Source organism: Silurus meridionalis, chromosome 18 (assembly GCF_014805685.1).
Source record: "Silurus meridionalis isolate SWU-2019-XX chromosome 18, ASM1480568v1, whole genome shotgun sequence".
NCBI lineage: Eukaryota > Metazoa > Chordata > Actinopteri > Siluriformes > Siluridae > Silurus > Silurus meridionalis.
The window spans coordinates 17,147,966-17,169,316 of NC_060901.1; the positions used below are offsets into that span (position 1 = coordinate 17,147,966).

General features: G+C 36.6%; 1 protein-coding gene across 4 annotated transcripts in view; it reads left to right on the forward strand.

Moving 5' to 3' along the window:
* Window positions 1-21,351, forward strand: part of grm8a (glutamate receptor, metabotropic 8a) — a 308,123-nt gene that overhangs the window by 121,194 nt on the left and 165,578 nt on the right. For all 4 annotated transcript variants that reach the window (XM_046873172.1, XM_046873173.1, XM_046873175.1 and 1 more), the window contains one exon: window positions 9,601-9,817. In XM_046873172.1, the coding sequence (XP_046729128.1) occupies window positions 9,601-9,817 (217 nt within the window). The remainder of the gene's footprint in view (window positions 1-9,600; window positions 9,818-21,351) is intronic.

Genomic DNA, 21,351 nt, shown 5'->3' on the forward strand with positions numbered 1-21,351 from the left:
GCGTAAGCTATATATGGTTAAAATGACAATAAAAGCTTTTTAACTTGACTGTAATATTGTACGTTCATTTCTTGGTTGTTCATACAATTTTTAGAAATTATGTGTTTTGCTCTGTTGCCAAATGAAGGTTCACAAGATTCACCTCTGACCTGTTTTAGAGATCTACTTGATTATTGGTTGATCTGATCTGCACAATTCATCAATTCAAAAAACATTAAATAGAAATTTAAGCTTGACAGATGATGACAACTGGTTTAATCATTTTGCATTCAATGACTTATGCAATGAACTGATGCCGAGATGTTTTGGGGTTTAAGCCTATTTAGGTGAAACCAACATAATATATTTTAATCAACATGACATAAACAACTGATAATGTAGGAAACAGCAGACACTCAGACACAATTAATTAAATGAATGTAGTTTTGGAAATTTTATTTTTTGATCTGAGAAACGCTTCAAAGCAACAGAGAAAGAGTATAAGTACTGCTCCATTTAACTAGAGACCCCTTGCTGCACCTGAGATCCACATGGTTTCACATGAACAGCCTTAAGATCCATTAGGTTCCTGCAAAAGGTTAAACTCAAGAACTGTGAAGATGGATTTGGACTGTAATTAATATAAATGGTCTGCTACAGAGGCTTGGGCTTCGCATTTAAGCGTCCATTGATAACTTCGGCATGGAACTGTAACGAATGGACATTCGGGGACACTCGGATAAAGATGACGTCACTGGTTTGCCCAATAGGGATTAACTTATAGGAGCTAATTTATGATTTTTAATTGATGTTTAAATTCGTTCTATATTTAATTCTGTAAATCTGCTGAGACAATGTCAAATGTCCATGCATTATACAGATAAAATTAAATTGAACTGAATTAATTGTAGTGAATACGATGTTTTGGCATTGGTGCATGTGGGTTGCCAGATCTGTATGATAAAAGCAGTTCCTTACATTACAGCTTGTCATAAATAATCAACAATATAAAAAAGTGTGTGGGGTTGAGTAATATGCAATTAGATAGACTTTCCATTTCTCTATTTCCATCTTTCTGTTCTCCATTTTGTGTGCATGTATAGTGCCCTTTTACCTGCATTACAACAGTCTAACAGACAAAAGGCAAGGTTTTTATTGTAATTACTTTTATATGTTCTCATGGCATGACATGTTTGTGTGTGCGTGTGTCCACAGGTAGGGGTGTGCAGGTGAAAGCGAAGTACGAGGGATATTACTTTCTTTATACAAGCACATTTGTACAGTTCTTTTATTGTGCCTTGCCAAGCTGAAAAAAAGACCCTAATAAACCTTGCGATAAAAATGTCAGAACAACATCATCCAAGATTAGTGGCATCGGCTAAGCATACATGACAATATAAAAGAGATACACTGTACGGACAAAAGTATTGGGACACCTGACTTTTCCAACCATATGTGTTTCTATTTTAATTGTTACCACAAATATAGAGAGTATATGATTTTATAGGATGTCTTTGGATGTGATATTAGTCCTTACATTTGAACTAGTAGACCAAAACCTGTTCCAGCACGACTATCTCCATGAACAAAGCCAGCTCCTTGAAGATATGCTTTATGCTAAGTGGCCTGCTATAGAACTCTGATATCAACCTGAATTTAAACACTGACTGCACCCCAGGCCTCCTCACTTTACCTCACCTCACTGCACTTGTAACCTTGTGGCTGAATGAGCACAAATCTCCACAAGCACACTCCAAAATCTAGTGAAACATCTTCCCAAATTAGTAAAGGTTAGCAAAATGTGCTAAAGCTAAATGTAGAAAGGCATCTTCAAAAAGCAATTGTTTGCTCAGGTGTCCACAAAACCTTTTTTTCTTGGATGAAGCTTCTACATCAAAACCCACACTGGTCACAATGTAAAACGTTCCTGAGATGGTAAAAAAAAAAACAGAGAGGAACGCGACCATAGCTCCATCATCTTTTGAGGTTATCAGCTATTTACTGCTAGATGCTTGGGTGTATACCTTTATGGCAATTGTAGTCTTAACTACAGTTAGCAGACTGTTTTATTACAGTCCAAATCCATCTTAATTTTTCTTGAGATGATCATTTAGAGTGGATCTTTCATGTGGAATCATCCCTAGTAGCACTGAGAGTTCTCTGAATGTGGATAACTCAATCCAGAAGTAGGGCATCAGGATGGATCAGTGAGGTTCGGAGAACAAAGGTGGAAGATCACTGGTACCTCAGGAGCATGTGCAGGTCAACACAAAGAGAGAGAGAGAGAGAGAAAGGAGGCTAGGGTGCACTAAAGCTATTCTCCAGTTTACTTACTTTCTTTTTTCAACATTTCTCAAACAAACAAAAAACATAAAATATTTAAATTCGGAATATATACCATTTTATGGAAAAAAAATAAGGTTAAGGTCTCAAAAAAGTTGGGACAGGGCCATGTGTCTTCTCTTCATATACAGTACATCTGGGAACTGAGCAGACCAGTTGCTGAAGTTTTGGGAGAGGAATCTTGTCCCATATGTGTCTGATACAGGATTCTATTTTCTGAACAGTTCTGGGTGTCATTTGTTGTGTTTTTGTATACTGATGTGCCAAATATTTATAAATGGTGAAAGGTCTAGACTGCAGGCAGTTTTATTTTACACACTTTTTTGGAATTAAGGGTTGTATTAAAACATACTCAGTAAATTCCCGGCATTGTCTTTTATTGTTTTTAATATCATATATAATATGCAGTTCTGTACAAAATTTGTGTACACAATTCTGTACATTAAAGACGCTTTCAAAAACTAGTCTTTAAATGGGAAATGTTACATGTTCAAAAAGAGGTTACTTCAAAATGATAACAACTGGATGACGCTTTGCACTTCTGTGGCCTGTGCTGTTTTTTGTTTATACATAAAGACAATTTTTCAGACAAATCAACTGCCATATTAGAATTCTTGTAATTACTCCTGCCTATGGCCAAGAAGCTATCAAGCTAAGGCGAAGCATTTAGACAACAAAGGGCTTTTGGTATTAGAACTGACTTTTTTAGGCTCCTTAAAGTCAGGGATTGCATAAGGATATATTCACTCACTTGTCTTAACTCACTTGACAACTAGCTCAAACTAGACATTTTAGAACTGCAATAGAATATTGTAGCTATTGTGCTATTGTACAGTCTGCTATAACATCCATGATAGGGCTAGTCACAGAGATCACACATCTTAATTCTGGTGTTTAATCTAAACATTTACTGAGGCTCATGTGGTTGCATTGTGGTGCTGTTACTTGATTGGCTGATTAGCAGGTCGATGAAGAAAGGCAAAAGAAGCAAAGGGATTATAATAGAAGTACAATTCAGAGTGCATTGTAGTTAAACAGGAGGAAATACTTATCCATGGTCAGAAACTTCTAGATACAGTAACACAGGTGGTGAAAAAAAATGAGCTTTCTCTGCAGGATTGCTGATATTAATCTTAAGGATAGAAGGAAGAGCTTGATAAAAGCCAGGAGATTCTTTAATAGAGCTTCTTCACTGAATTGATGCCAATAGGTCAGCTGATGCTCGTTGGATCAGGAGCATCTCTCTGGATGGAGTAAAAACATATTGATTTCTGTTGCGCCTGATTTGAAGCAGACAAAAGCAGTACAATTCCTCTGTTCTGTGTGAAATAGATTCCTGTACTTCTCAGTTATCGATAGAAACGTTAGAAAACTGTCCAGGTTCACATCATGGGCTAGGGTTAGGGATTTCTGAATCAGTATTTGACTTTAATAGTGGCAGGACATGCCTTTCACACCCAGGCCTTTAGTGGTCTCCTACCTGAACCAATCCACCTCTTAACACCTTCATTTTGACAACACGGCTGTAAAAAAAACATCCATATTATATAGAAGTAGAACAGAGCGCTGCATCACAGACAGGAATTTCAGACAGCAAAAATTAATGTTATTACTAAAGCAAGAATCCCAATGAACACAATTCAACAAGTCTCCTTTCACTATAGCCACAGCTGCACCTCCCACGAACATCATCTCTAGCAGAAGCATCGATATTAACCTCATAAAATGATCCCGGGGGGTTTCCTGTGCATTTTTTCAGTGCTTTATGTTTTTCCTGGGGATTTAAAATGAAGGCAATTTGTGTGTTTTTGTTTAAAGTCTACAGGAAGAAAAAGCAAAAGTATAAATTGTTAATGATAAAGCTTATCAAATGTTTTGAACTGTTTAGGCCAACCTTTTTCTTACATGTCAAATCTTCTGAAGGCTGTGTGAATTGGTGAAATCAAACTATCTGTTACGTACCCTAATGGTATTGTTGTGTCACACAAGTGTTACATCCAGCTTTTCTTGAAAGGTAAGTTCCTTGTAAGAGTACATGTAACCAAATCAATTTATTTTCCTCTTTCAGCCTTTGTAGAATGTAGAATTAAATCCACACGAATAGATTTGAGCTTGCGCAGTTTGCTACAGATGCGGTTTAGCGAGCTCAGACTAGTGTGCTCTCTGAACATCCAATCAAAAGATGTAAAAAATGCCTACATTACTGTACACCTGCTAGAATGACCTGGACTGGTCACCTTGATATCTGTTTGGTTAACAGTCACTGGACATTAGAATCTTTTTGGTGAAGTTTATAGCCATTTTATTGGCTAGCAAACATATAGTCATTTTCAACACCATGTGTTGAGCTCATTTACTGTATTTTTTTCGAACTATAAGCCGCTACTTTTTCCCCACATTTTGAACCCCGCGGCTTAAACAACAAAGCGGCTTATTTATGAATTTTTCCTGGGTTTTTCCCGGTTTCACAAACTTCAAGCCAAAAAACTGAGCCCCATAACATTAGACCAATGAAATTTCCGAACGGAAACTAAAAAAATGCACCTCACCCTTGTTCTGAGCTGCACGGCTTCGGGAGAAAAAAAATGTTTTTTTTAAACGCACGACGATGACAAAAAATAAACTCCCGAGAGAAAAATAGTTGTGAAAGGAAGGAGGAAGACAGTGAACAATGACTTTCTTGGTAGGCTACTGTTTAGATACAAGCCGTTGTAGTGCATTGAGTCTGGGTGAAGGGAGAGCTCGCTAACTCCAGTTACAACAGAAATCATATAAGCACAGACAGGTTTCCAAAACTCGTGCTTTTTTATTTTTCTTGGCAACAGCATTATGGGTTAGTCAAAGAATACATTGAAATGAGCATCAGAAAATAATAAGGACATAATCCTCGACTTGCACACATGCAGTAATAGCGAAAAAATGCGGCAGGAGGCTATTACCAAAATACCGCTATGCTCCTGAAGGAGCCACAACATATTTCACCCGTTACACCGTGTAACAGACACTGTCTTTCGTTAAAGCCTGTGTAAAGTTCATTAGTTTCAATGTAGACACCTGCAGCTTATAGACAGGTGCGGCTTATTTATGTTTAAAATAAAAATCTTTGTCAAATTCAGTGGGTGCGGCTTATATATGGGAGCGCTTAATAGTCCGGAAATTACGGTACAACATTCTAGATATTTTCATCATCAATATTTACATAATATTTCAAATGATATAACTTGAAAATGGGAAATTTCTTATCACTCCAGGAACTCTATCAGCAGGATGTAGGTACCTGGATGGCTTGATTAGCTGGGGATATGACACACACACACACCCACACACACTATAATTGAAAATTTGCTGTTTAAGATCTGGCTTTACCAGAATATTTAGGGCTTTAAGAAAGAGAACAATGAAAAAAGTTGAAATTTGATCTCTTTTATCTCCTGTTTATGTTTGTGTTGTGATTTTTATCAGCTGGTTTTCCTCCCCTCCTGATACATTGGCTGATGTATCACAGGACCATCCACGAATGTTAAGCTTTAACATCTAAAGGTTGCATTCTAGCACAACCAATTAAGATGTTTTATAAACCTGACTTTTGCACCCGTGGGCTTAAAGAAAAAAGAATCATGACAAAATTCTACAACAGTCCATGTGATTATGTGTGCTGTACAGGAATGTGCATCTCCCTTACCAGCAAAATGACACATTAAAGATAGTTATGAAGCAGCTACTGATACGCTGCGATCGGCCCCTATTACGATGCAGTTCGAGCCGATTTTGAATGCGTTTCAATGCAATACGATACAAAGGAAACGCTAACTCGTATCCGATGCACACTTTTTTTAATCGATGCATTACATCGTTAACTTTTATGCCGATGCACCGATGCGAATCGCTGAATTTTACCATCCCTAATACTTAATGTCGGATTATACGCTAGAGATCCCTGAGCTATGAATAAATAAAAAGCCTAGCATCTGCAAAAGTGTGCACAATGACAGAACACAGGTTTGTAACTCTTTGACTGAAAACTATGAAACAGTTCCACATTGTAATTATACTAAATTAACTTGTTGTATTTGCATACTAATTGGCGTCCTGCATGCCGCATGTTCATTATTATTGGCACTCTTGGTGTATATGAGTAATCTTTTATTTATTTTTTTACCTTTAGTTGAAAACTGAAAAAAAGTTTAAATAAAGCGGTGTCATTTCTTGCAATAGCTTGAGTATTTTATGCGATTTTTATTTCACAAAAGATCAAAAGGTTAAACTGAATGTGCCCAAACTTTTTCCTAAAATAAGCCGAAAATCAAACATGATCGAGGGCTATGGGCTGCAAGTAAATGTTGCAATATACCAAACTGAATGATATTAAAATAAAAGTTGCCCTAGTTGCCCCGAGCATGTAAGACAAGGATAGGCAGATGAAAGCTCATGATCTTCTTTTACAGAGGAAATAAACACATAAAACCTAAAATAAATTAAAACGTCAAGCAAAAGAGCCAAAAGTCTGAGAGTGATCATGAGCGTAGAAAGACAGTGTGAGAAGGTGAAGCTAATATACATGTTCTAATCAGGTGTAAGCGGTTAGAGACATGTGTCCAAAGAAGTGTAGTGGCTGAGCAGTGGCAGGCCGTGCATTTCACACCTTCAGAGGTATTCCTACTTAAAAAAGTCCACCTCTTAATACCATCATTATGACACCACAGCTATAAAAACCATCAATATTATAGAGAAACGCTGTATAATAGCGCGCTGCATCACTGCTCTCAACTGTTTTGCTGACCTTTTGGACGATGTCCAGCTTTTCTTGAAAAGTCCATCTTGTAAATGTCCTTGAAAGTGTATCTATGACCAAATTCATTTCATCTCTTCTGTCATCCATTGTGGAATGAAAAACAGCTAAAAAATCCACATGAATATATTTGAGCTTGTGCGTTCTCTGACAATCCGATTAAAGGACTTGAAAATGTCGTTATTGTACAATTGCCAGATGGCCCTGGTATCACCATCTTGCCTAGCTCAAATAAACTTATAGTACAATCAAACCAAACCCATTTTTAGAGCAGTATAGTTTAATGTTTAATATAGATATTCAAGCTATAAGCTTATAATATCACTGACCTCTAATAAGAAACATGAAGCTGGTCTTTTTTTTTTTCAAAGTTATTTAAATTGGCTTACAGCTGATTTACTGACAGTAAGGATGTTAGAAGTATCAGAGACAGTTAGCTTGCTTTTTAGCCAGCACTTCTGAAAAGACTGAAAATCTACTCACAGAGAGAGATACTGTCAAAAAATTTTGCAGCTTAAAAAAATAAAATACAATTACGATTAATTAAAAATGGATATGTGTTAATGGCAACCCTACGTTCTTCAGGTCACTACCAGGTAATTTGGCCCACAGGCTCTAGTTTGGGCATCTATTTGTTATTAAAGCCCATTTTTCACAGCTTTCTTTCCTCATATTTCTTAAGGGCGCTAATGTAGTAGATAAAAGGCACCATTGATGTACTTAAGTAGCTTTTTCCATGTATCTGTACTTTACTGGAATATTTCCATTTGGGCAGACTTTAACTTCACTACATTTCAACGTTAAATATCTTCTTTAATTAACCACATTTTGTCAATTCAATCGTTCCTTTTTATTTATGAGTGGATAAAAACATCCACTATAAAAGCCACCAAACATGGCTCTGTTTGCAACTTGTTTTGATTGCCGATTAGTGGTATCTACCAGAACGAACATGCAGTTCGACATTAATTCAAAAGCAAGCAGAATATTTGAGATGAATTATGGTTTTAAATGATGGAACTTGCCACAACACCTCTGACCTTATTTGTTTGATTTCTTTTTGAAGTAGTTGAAAATAATGTTTTGGACTAATGATATTATGGTCTTGTAACAAAAATGATAATAGGAACATTATCGCCATAATAAACTATACTAGTTTGGATACTTAAGTGTATTTGAAGGCTTTTGTACTTTTACTGAAGTGAAAGTTTAAAGGGAGCATTTTTACTTTTACTTGAGTCATATTTTACGTATTGTTTCTCTACTTTGAACTCAAGTTTATGATTTGTGTACTTTATTCACCACTGAAAGGCACAGAATGTGCATGTAAGATGTAATTTATGCCCTATTTTTTTTGTCCGTGCTTCTGTGTTTTGCTCTTTCTGTATACGCTCTTCAATTGAAGGTTCACAAGATTTACTTTTGACCCTATTTTAGAGAATTACTGGTTGATTTGATGCCGTACACTCGCCTTCATTTCAGGATTCATCTGCACAATTCATCAATTCAAGACACATTTACAAAAAAAGTTTAATAGAAATGTGAAGAAGATAATCTTGGCAGATTATGCAATGAACTGATGCCTAGATGCCTTGCCTAAGGTCCCAGCAGTGGCAGTTTAGTGGGGGTGGGATTTTAACTTCCAATCGTCAGATAAGAAGTTCAAGGCTTCTTCCCCCAAGTTGTTCTCTTGCTTGAACATTGGCACTTTCTGGTCAGGTGTATATAGTTTTAGTTCATTTTGTATAGTCTTGTGTAGTTGTGTATGTAGCACCTTGGTCTATGTTGCCTGTTTACACTAGACAAGCTGTAAATGTTTCGAATGAAAAAAGGCTCTTGACTTGCTCTGAACTAGCTAGACCCCATAAACCAGTGTTGGCTAAAATGTTTTTGAAAAATAGAAGCAAAATCAAAATGCAGGCATCCTTGTCCAAATATCTGCCATGTTTTGATCAGACGCTCGGCTTTCAATTTCACAACTCACTAAAATAGAACTGTTTGAAGACGGTAAATTTTTTACCGTCAGACGCGAGCTAGACATCATCACTCATCATCTAGCCTTGGCAAATGGTGCTACTCTGTGCAAATAGAAAGTTCTGGATCAACAAATCAACCAATGACTATATGGTGAAGAGAATGATCTGGAATTGTCTGAGATGTCTCTGTCCTGTATTATAACAGTAATGCTCTAGCTCCAAGTGTCTGAGCGCTCTGCCTAGATACTGCCTTTAGATAAATCATTCCATCAAACATTCCAAACACCATTATCTGGACGTTTCGGTGGAGACGAGCATGACCACTTGTTCACTCAGCCACAGACATTTGCTCCAAGTTAGGCTCATTGTGCTCCTATAATCACCTTGACCATCTGTAAGATGATCAAATTGTTCCTTCAGTGCCATCTGTTTTCCTCTGCTTATCTTCCTTTCTCTCAGCGCTCTCTTACTCTTTCTCACTTTCTCTCATTTGTTGTGCCCTGTGGTCTACAGATTCCTCAGATCAGCTATGCATCCACAGCTCCAGAGTTGAGTGACAACACCCGATATGACTTCTTCTCCCGTGTGGTGCCTCCAGACTCATACCAGGCACAGGCCATGTTGGACATCGTCACGGCCATGAGGTGGAACTATGTGTCGACTCTCGCCTCAGAGGGCAACTACGGCGAGAGCGGCGTTGAGGCTTTCATTCAGATCTCTAGAGAGATGGGTGAGTCGTGAGCTATGTTTTATTGCTGCTATTTTTATCTTTTAATGTAGGTTTCAAGCTGAAAGAGTCATGATTGAGATAGTTTGGTCGTGTCCAGAGGATGGACATGGGGTATATTGGGCGAAGAATGCCGAGGATGGAGCCACAAGGAATTAGAAAAAGAGAAAGGCCAAAAAGAAGGTTTATGGATGTGGTGAGGGAAGACATACAGGTGGTTGGTTTGAAAGAGGTAGATGTAAAGGGGTAATATGGAGACAAAAGAAAAAGAAGATTGAATGTACTTTTGGGACAAAGTGACAGGCCTTTTGATTGTTGTCTAGAAAGAGGAGAGATAAGTTTCATTTTTTTTGCTGATGGAGAAAATTGTAAAGCTGTTTAGAAATGGTCGTGTAAGAAAACATTTTAAGAAATCAGGCACCAGCTTTTATTTTAAATGCAATTGTGTATTGGAATGTACCATGACCTCAACCCACAGCTGACTACTATAGGGAAAAGAGGTAAAAACAAAGATTTTAGGAATGAATGGACATTCAGTGTCACCTAGACTAGGATGGGTTCCTTTTTGAGTCTGGTTCCTCTCAAGGTTTCTTCCTCATACCACCTCAGGGAGGTTTATCTTTTTCTTTAAAGATAACATTGCAATTATAAGAAGCAAACTTAATACCTATAAGTGTACAGGTGCATCTCAATAAATTAGAATATCATGGACAAGTTCATTTATTTTAGTAATTCAACTGAAATTGTGAAACTTATGTATTAAATAAATTCAATGCACACAGACTGAAGTAGTTTAAGTCTTTGGTTCTTTCAATTATGATTTTGGCTCACATTTAACAAAACCCCACCAATTTACTATCCTAAAAAATTTTCATATGGTGACATGCCAATTAGCTAATCTACTCTAAACACCTGCAAAGGTTTCCTGAGCCTTCAAAATGGCCTTCAAAAAAAGTGTGGAAGAAAAAGATGCACAACCAACTAAGAGGACCACAGCCTTGAGAGGCTCGTCAAGCAAAATCCATTCAAGAATTTAGGTGAACTTCACAAGGAATGGACTGAGGCTGGGGTCCAGGCATCAAGAGTCACCACACATAGACCTCGTGTTAAGTCACTCCTGAACCACAGACAACATCAGAGGCGTCTTACTGGGCTAAAGAGAAGAAGAACTGAACTGTTGCCCAGTGGTGTAAAGTCCTCTTTTCAGATGAGAGCAAGTTTTGTATTTTATTTAAAAACCAAGGTCCTAGAGTCTGGAGAAAGGGTGGAGAAGGTCATAGAACAAGTTGCTTGAAGTCCAGTGTTACGTTTCCACAGTCTCTGATGATTTAGGTTGTAATGTCATCTGCTGGTGTTGGTCCACTATGTTTTTTGAAAACCAAAGTCACTGGACCATTTACCAAGACATTTTAGAGCACTTCATGCTTCCTTCTGCTGACCAGCTTTTTAAAGATACTGATTTCATTTTCCAGCAGTATTTGGCACCCACCCACACTACCAAAAGCACCTAAGTTAGTTAAATAACCATGGTGTTGGTGTGCTTAACTGGCCAGTAAACACATTTTGTTAAATGTGGGCCCTAAATCAAAGAATTTTAAAGAAATAAACACTTGAATTATATCAGTCTGTGTGTGATGAATCTATATAATATACGAGTTTCACTTTTTGTATTGAATTCAAATAAATCTACTTTTTAATGAGATTTTAATTTATTTAGATGCTCCTGTATATGTTGTTTTTATACAGTTTATACACAATTGATCTGTGCAACACTGCTTTTAAACAATGCCCATTCATGTATTCATATATATATATATATATATATATATATATATATATATATATATATATATATATATATATATATATATATATATAGTGCATCCTATCTCATAATGGGATTACTGGGAGGTGGTAGCTCAGTGGTTAAGGCTCTTGGTTACTTATCTGAAGGTTGGTGGTTCAAACCCTGGTATCAGTCCTCAGTGTTGTAGAAGCACTGTATCAAGGATGACCCCAATTTCCTAACATTGCTGAGATATGCCAAGAAAGAAGTTCCCTGTAATGTACAGTACAGTGGTACCCTGCTTATCGACCAGCTCGGACATCAACCTTTTCGCTTAGCGAACAGTTTTTCGACTGAAATTTGCACCCACTGAACAACCAAATGCCCGCTTATCGACCTTTTTTTACCCTGCCCCACGTGGAGCGAGGGAAAGGATCTTCCCAGTCTCGCCTCAGCCTCCGTGGAGAGAGCATCTATCGTAAATTATACTTCGGTTTGTGAACAATAAAGTGTTATTTAGCGGTCAATATAACAATTTAGTCCGTGTATATTGTATATTGTATATTGCGAGGTCTGTAAGCGAGTACATTTGCTCTTCGACCTTTTTGCATTTCGACCGGTTTTAAGGAACAGATTAAGGTCGATAAGCGGGGTACCACTGTACGAGTACACTGTGTTAGCATAGTAGTCAAGGTGTTATCCTTTGGATCAGGTTGTGAGCCCTATCAAGCTTTCACTGATTAGACCTAGAACTTGGACCTTAAACTACCCTCTCAGTTGCATATAAATTAAATCATTGTAAGTTGCTCTGGACAAGGGTGTTTGCCAAAATGACTTAAATGTAATCTCCCTTGTATTCACTTTGATCATTTCTTGAAAGAAACCAGACTCATGAGGGAACCCATCATCATCTGGGTGGCACCGAATGTCCATTTAATTACTATATCATTGTTGAGGTGTCCAGTTCTGTGATGGGCACTTAAATGCAGAACTGTTCATGCAAACTCCTGAGGTCCTGGACCATTGTAGTAGATTTTTGTTATTAATTATAGTTCAAATCCAACCTCAAAATTTGTCAAAACCTGTTTCAACATGGCACAATGTGAGCTCCATAAACATGTGTTTATGGAACTCACATTGTGCCATGTTGGAACAGGTTTTGGATCTCATAGCTCCAGTACAGGGAAATTATACAGCTATAGGACAACAAGACAAGTCAAATATATGGGTGGCATGGCCAGGGGTGCACAGGTCTGTCTAATGCAATGAGCAAAAAGCTTTAACGTATGCATGTGTTTGCATAACACTTCGCAGATTGGAAAATAGCAAGCTGATCTCTGCAAATAGAAGAAAAAGAGATGTATTATGCAGAAACTGTTCAATATAAAAGCTGAAAAGGAAGCTAGGAAAAAACTGCTTTTGTTTGCTCCTGTTTTTTTTTTTATGTTGTGTCGAATTTCCCAGCTGAGGCAGGCTGCATGCTCAAGTCTTCCGGCTGTAACACAAGAGGATTAAAAACGGGAGGCAAAGGATTTTAACAAGCATCCAATTAGCCACGAAACAAGTCAAATACAAAGTTAATATTCAGGCAACAATGAAAAAACACTTATAATCTTCCTCTTTACCATTAATATTATTTCATCTAAAGAATTAGTGTTTTTTTGTTGTTGTTTTTTTTATTAGGGCCATTTCTAATCTTCAAATTGGACAATTACACCCCAGTGGGGCGTTAAACCTTTCATAAGCACTTGTCCATTACTTTATAAAGTAAAATGTGTCAGAAAATGTCAGATTGATTTAATGCTTTTAATATATATGAGTGTTTCTTTGTAAAGCGAATAGAAAGATTCGACTTCTATAAATGTGACCTACTTGTTTCTCTGTGTTGACTGTACAGTCAGCAGGATCAGGTGAATGTCTGCTTTCACTAATAAGACCCAAAATCTGTCTCGTTGTATTTGCATTGAGCTACTAAAACTGATGACACATTTCCACCAGTCGTAACCATAAAATCACATCTGCCTCTTTTTGTACACTGTCTCTTAGCAACTCATGAATCATGCCTGTATTTGATCTCGACACGATTGAAGCTTGACGGCTATGATGATCAAGACCCTGTTAGGCCTTAAACTAATTTATAACATACAAACAGCAGACTTTGATTACGTAAGAGCCAATTACCACACGACATTATCTTAGAAATTATGAACATTGTTCTAGTCAGCATTGCAGTTTTTCTCAGTTGCTTTGTAGCGTTTCTTAGATTATATAAATTTTCATAGCAAATTCTTCAACCTCCACATCATGCAGTCAATCGTGAACGTCGTAAAAACATTTCTCGTAGCTTTAAACAAATTGCGAATGCTTCTGTACATTCCTTTTATTGATTGTGTGCACTTGTCTGCAGTTTCCTTCATCATCAATTATTTTTCATATTGATCTAAATATATTATACTGGTTCTCACCTGAATAGTTTCAACCCCAACACATCTTGGCATCAGTTCTTTGCGTAAAATAAATGTTTATTATTTTTAGTTACCTCTGTTCAAATCATATCAATGCCTGTTACAATTATGTAATTATGTAATAACCATTGATTTTGGTGACATTTATGGATTAAACATAATTTTCTTCATTCTTTTCTTTGTATATATTATGTTTTATTGTATAGCTACATTTCTATAGCCAGTTTGTGGTCACACTGCACTTTTCACACAAACCGATGTAATACACTCTGAGAAAAAGACTATCTGCCCCCTTCTACATACATGAACTCACTGATATCATGATTGTTAGTGTTAGATTTTTACCCAAACAAAACTTAATACTTGGAGAGGTTTTTCCATGTGATCTACGATGCACGATGCCTTTTCTGATCAGGGAAGAATCACACAGCACACTTCTTCAGTTTAATGCAGATAACAAACAAGTATATATACACAATGGAAAAAACCTGACTTAAAACTGTTCCTAATTGGTTAAGAAAACAGAGTAACCAGAGATGTGTGAACCCAGACAAAGACTTCCTATATACCTCACATCGTAAATACCCTATAGACACTGAACCATAGGTATGTGTTTAGAGACCCAGTTTGAGAGCCGTCTTAACACTAACAGTTAGTAATGCTGTGATTGACAGGGAAAAGTACACCTTTCACACTCAGAGATCAATTTCTATCATGCAATCTCAATGTGGCGAAAAGTTTTATTTTTAATTCAAATTGCGTTCCTTACGTTTTTTTTTTTTTTTACTTGCATGTCATAGATCTTGGTTTTCTTATTGTACTCGTGGCAATATGAAAAATTGAAAATGAAACATAAAGGCATTTCTAAATTCATGTTATATTCTTTTCCCCATTTCCCTACTGTAAGTCTGTCCTTTTTTCCCTTATAATTGCTTTCCCATCTAGTGAATGAGGAAAGATCAGACTGACCATAACCCTGTTCAGGCGGCTTTAATGTAGCGCTAATGACCGCGACTCAATTACTCGTCACTGAAGCAGCTTCACCGTGGGCCAGAGGCAGGGCTGCCTGCTCATTTCACCAGGTCTGTGTGGCTCGAGGAGGTGACTCTGAGTTTGAGAATCAAATGATCCATTACAGGCCAGGGTAGGGACACTTCACTCATTAAATGAGGCTTGGTGTTATTAGCAAACTTGCGCCCCAGGTAGTATGAGAAGTCCAGTGAAGTAACAGAATTCTCTCATGTAGCCACCGTTTATTAAGAAAAATTCATAATGTCTTGAATAAGTAGTCATTTAACGCTTTGGCTTTACGTAATTTTATTTAAAACAGAGGTACTGAATTGAACACCCCACTTAATTTATTGCCTTTAATTAAATTACTGGTGTTCGAAGCTAAGATAAACTCATAGTAGACCTGCCAATGTGTAATATCATTTAATATTTGCTGTTTTTTTAACCCTGCGATTTTGCATGCGTAATCCCGACCCGAGCCGTCTTCTCACTGACACAATACAGAAGATGAGACGCTACTGTTCTCTTCTTGTCAGCTCTCATAATGTGTTTCATCTGCAAGCCTTTCATGGTTTGTAAGACAGGCAGTTTCTGATATTTGAGCGACAGAGCAGATCCTTATTCTTACATTGAATCAGAAATAGACTTACCTTTCTCAAGTCCTGGGTCAGCCTAGCTGCACAGACCTTCATCCTTGATTACGTGGCATTTAAAGCAAGTGTCAAACTTTTAATGCCTTCATTATGATGCCACGACTTAAGAAACATTAATATTACAAAGAAATGCAGTATAACAAAGTGCTGCATCACAGAACAGGAATCCCATACAGAAAGATTGAATGTCATTACTAAAGCAAGAAACCTCATGAACACAAGTTTTCCATGCAATTTTGAGCATTTTTTCAGTGGTTTTCCTGGCAATTTGAAATGAACACAAATGGTGTGTTTTTGTAAAAGAAAAAATACTACAGGAAAGAAAGGGCAAAACTATAAATGGTTCAAAAAACCTTATCAACAGTTCTAAAATGTTTGGGCAGACCTATCCTCTTTAGCTTTTCTTGAAAAGTCTGTAAGTGTCCTGGTAAGTTTATCTGCAACCAAATAAATGTTTCTTCTCTGTTAGCAATTGTGAAATGTAAAAGAAAAAAACAGCTATTAAATCCACACAAATATATTTGAGCTTGTGCCGTTTGCTACAGATGCGCTTTGTGAGCTTTGACTAATGTGCTCTTTGAACATCTAATCAAAGGACATGACAATGCTGACGTTATTGTAAGCCTGCTAGATGGCCCTTGGATAAAGCCACAGCTTCAGGCAGCATAGAGTTTATGAAAAAGTGCACATGTTGTTGAGGGCTAAAATCTGATTGGATAAAAATGAGGAGAATGGACTGTTGGGAATAATTTGATACATATTCATGGTCGAAAATATATTCAAATGGAAGTCAGTCTTTCAGATAGAGTTGTGCCCAGCAGAGAAGGCCTTGCTGGCCCTGACGATCCACCACCAATTAAAAGTCAGTCGGCACAAATGTAAACATCAGCACTTAAAAGCATTGGATATTAATGTTGTATTTAGTGAGGAAAATATGTTTAATGTACCCTTCTTCTGGATCTTCTGGCACTCGAGCCTGAGACGAACCCTGCAGTGACTCTTCCGACCGTGCTGCTATTAAACGTACAATACAATACACAGTTAACCAGACCGCATCTATAGTATATTTATCTCTCTTTAATGGGTGCACACTGACTCCAGGCATTGATTCCAAGCTCAACTAGACTTGTACTTTCCTTCTTGAGCTGCGATTGTGTCATGGTTTAGAGAGAGACTAATGTGTCTTGAGGCTCTGCAGCTGCCAAGACGGCCAAGCCGAGCGGTTCCTGAGCAGCAGTTGGTGCCTGGTAATGAATCTTGGTCCAGCTGTGTGATGGATGGATGTTGGAGCCGTTGCAGATTAGCCGGGTTTGAATGCCAGAGAATTACAACTCTGTCAAAACTGCCTTTACTTTGGGCCTGTGACAGAGAGTCTTGGGGAAACATGAGCGATTGACTACACTTGCTAAGGGTTTTTTTCTTACAGCAGTTTACCTTCTCTTCGTTTTTGTTGCTTGAAGTCTACATACAAAATGAAAAGATATTAATGGTGCTTTCGCTACTGTTTTTGTTAATGGTAGAAGATAAACGTGAGGATCTTCTAGCTTCCAGACTTTTACATCACATCATCTTATAATTCTAAAAAATTCTAAAAGAATTTGCGTACTTCTCTTTGATGAGTTAAAAAAATAAAAATAAAATGTTTGTTGCTTTCCAATTGGAAAGGTGGAAAAAACATCCAAGGATGCCTTTCATTGACACTTATGCCATATGGATGAAGAGCTATAAAGTCTCTAATAAATATGTCCTGATACTGGTTCAGTGGTTCTGGAGCTAAAATACAAATCCAATTCCAAAAATGTTGATACACTATGTAAAATCAAGTGACATATCAAGAATCAGACAACATATCAAATGTTGAAACTGAGGAAACTTGGGTAATGTAGAATTTAATGGCTGCAACACTAGTTAGATGAATTGGTATTAAATATAAATAATTGGGTATAGTGTATTTTAGAGAGGCAGAGTTTCTCGGGAGTAAAGATGGACAGAGCTTCTTCAATCTGTGAAAGACTGTGTCTAGAAATTGTGGAACAACTTTAGAACAATGTTCCTTAACATAAAATTGCAAAACAGTTTAATATAATTTACCTCATTTACAGTACATAATATAATAAAATATGCAAAAGAATCTGGAGAAATCTCTGTGCACAGAGGGACAAGGGCGAAAATTAATATTGGATGTCCGTGATCTTCGGGCCCTCACTGCATTTTAAAATGTCATGATTCTGTGTTGGAAATCACTGCATGGGCTTATTAACACCTACACACTTTGCCATGTCATCCACAAAATGCATGTTAGATCTCAATCGTGCAAAGAAGAAGGCATGAGTGAACATGATCCAGAAATGGCGCTACTCTCTCCAGACCAAAGCTCATTTAAAAATGCACTGGGGCAAAGTGGAAAACTATTCTATGATCAGACGAATCGAAATAATACTTTTTTTTGGAAACCATGGACACCATGTCCTCCGGACTAAAGAGGAGTGGAACCATCAATGCTGATTAGTCATATAGACCAGTCAATGCTGATTGGTTTTAGAGCAACAAATGCTTTTATTGAGCAAAATGTTTTCAGTGAAAAGGTGCATATTTGAGCAAGACAATGCTAACTGTATACTGCATCTAGTAGAAGCATCTGTATGCTGACAAACCAGTAGTTTCCAGGATTCTGGAATTTGGAAAGTTTATGGAAAGTTTAGAAGTGCTACAGTGTTTAATGCTCTTGTCTGTGCAACCCTCCTGACATCAAATGCAGCGTTACAAAATGCCACACGGTCCGGCATCGAGATGAATTAAAGCGGTTATGCATTAATCAACAGATGAGAAATATGCATAGGCCAGAGGAACAGGACAACTCGAGTTTATTTTCTTTAACGGTGCATTATTCTCGCTGTTTCCTTTGTTAAAATTAAGTCATTTTTCTAACGGCAGTATTTGACAAGTAATTTATGGACTGACCACTAAATTTACGCCTACAGCTTCAGAAGTTTCATCAATCTTTAATTTTTTTCTTCTCACGCAGCATAAATTAGTTATTCATGCAAGGAATCTGGATTTATCTAAGCTTAAGCATGGATTTGATTTTCTCTCTTTCTCTCTCTCTCTCTCACACACACACAAATTTAATTTTATAATGTTGTACAGTATTATGATCTGCCATCGCAATCTGGCTCTTTTGGTCATGCATCTGTAGGAACAATCCTAAATTCTACATTTCCTAAAAATTTTTAATACAAATTCTAACATTCAGTCAGTCAATTCAAATACTTTTTTCTGTTACGAAACAAATCGGCAACAAAAATCAACGAATGCAGAGGAAATAGAAGCTGTTTCTGAAGTGGCATTTAGATGTATTTAGACATTGTTTAATGCATCTCAGAGGAACATATAATGATTTTTCCTGCAGTTAAAAATGCATAAATAATATTTTAGACTTTTTAAACATAAAACGTTGAAAACTGATATTTGAGATTATTTAAAAATTATAAAAATACTTTAAATGTTTATTAAATGTGGAATTAAAATGCAAGTCAATGTTCATAAGTGAGTCATTTCGATTGAACTGAATCATTTAAATGGGTGATACATTCAGGAACAAAACTTCATCATGTTGCTCAGGAGGGATGAGAAGATTGTATCTTTTAATGACTTTTCTTTAAATGTTGTTTATCAAAATGAGTGAATCTTTTATAGAATAATTTAGTTCATTTTGTTCCTTTAATTAGAAATAAAATAAAATGTCACATTTTACATTACATTCAAAAGCAAATGTCCCAACATGTCTACATACACTGTACACCAACTTTGACTATAGTTCCAAAGAAACGGGAACAAATTAAATTAAATTAAATATATACTGTGTGTGTGTGTGTGTGTGTATGTGTGTGTGTGTATATATATATATATATATATATATATATATATATATATATATATATATATATATATATATATATGCTTTCCTCATGCACGTAAAGTAGAAAATGGATGAATTACACTTTGAGACGAGTTAAAGACTTGTTCAAAATACACTAATCGTTCATGAACAACAGTCACTATTGCTCAGAAATGTAAAACAGTGCTTTGGCTTTGTTTGCAATTTTTTTTGTTGGCGAAATATAGCAATGTAGATGTAGATGGTTATTTTGAGTTTCCATTCACAAACTATACCTACCTTTTCCGGTTTGTCTGACTTGTCTTTGTGTTTTTTGGATTTGTTAATGTGTTTTTGAATTTGTTCATTTGTTTTCGGTTTTGGTAATTTGTTTTCGAATTTGTTAATTTGTTTTTGAATTTGTTAATTTGTTTTCGGATTTGTTATTTTGTTTTGAATTTGTTATTTTGTTTTTGGATTTGTTAGTGTTTTCTAATTTGTTAATTTGTTTTCGGATTTGTTAATTTGTTTTCGGATTTTTGTTTTGTTTTCGGATTTGTTGTTTTGTTTTCGGATTTGTTAATTTGTTTTGGATTTGTTTATTTGTTTTGGATTTGTTTATTTGTTTTTGGATTTGTTGTTTTGTTTTTGAATTTGTTGTTTTGTTTTTGAATTTGTTAATTTGTTTTTAGATTTGTTAATGTGTTTTCGGATTTGTTAATTTGTTTTCGGATTTGTTAATGTGTTTTGCACTTCTCGGCCACTGTAGCATCTTCTCTTTGAAGGTCTGAAATCTTCATGAGGTGGGACACAACTGGAGCTGGCCCAATCTCTGGTTGCCTTTGGATGGGTAGAAAAAAAAGCAGTTGAGAGGAATTTGCGTTGGTTCAGTTCATAATATTAACAAGCACAAAATTATGATGAATGTTCATTTGATCAGATGTACTGAACAGTGGTGGACAGTAAGGAAGTAAATGTAATTCGTTACTGTACTTAAGTAGTTATTTCAAGGCATGATAAAAACTTAACATTTTGTCACCTGAAATACACTGAGCATAGTTCTCAATATAAGAAATTAATAGTCTGGACCCACCTCAGTGTGGTTTTAGACATCCAGAAGAGCGCTAGCTACCATTATGGGGATAATTTAAGGGTTCCCTTCGAGCAGCTGGAAAACAGATGCCTCTCAGTGCTCTCAGTAGAATATAAGTGATAGTCACTGTGTCAAACTCTCAGTCCATTTCTGCTTATCAAAAGAAATAGCTATTCCATCATCTCACCTAGCTTTTGGAGAGGCCAGAATAACAGCCAATGGCTCTTATAAAGAAAATGGCTTATGATTAGGCCCCTGTGGGTTTTCCCCCCTCTCATCATGTGCTTTCTTACAGCAATCGAACAATTCTAATCCCTCTTAGGTGGATTCAGCTAAAAGCCGAGACACACTCGATGTAAGGATAAGATCAATACGTTACAGGCTTTGTGCTGTTCAAGTTTATCAGGAACACAGTAAGTCTTATCACTTTTAGGTCCAAGACGCATTGTGTCTTGAATATACTCAAATCTAGCTACTGATTTCTTTCGTAGGTTTTCTTTTAAAAGCTGCGACGTGCGGCAAAAGTTGGTTGAGCTACACGGAATGGGAAATAGCCCAATCGTTTAAAAGTTCCAGTCAACTGAAAATGTTATGAATCAACCTGGAATAGGTTGTGTTTACATTATACTGCATCAATGCACTGTGAAAAGGA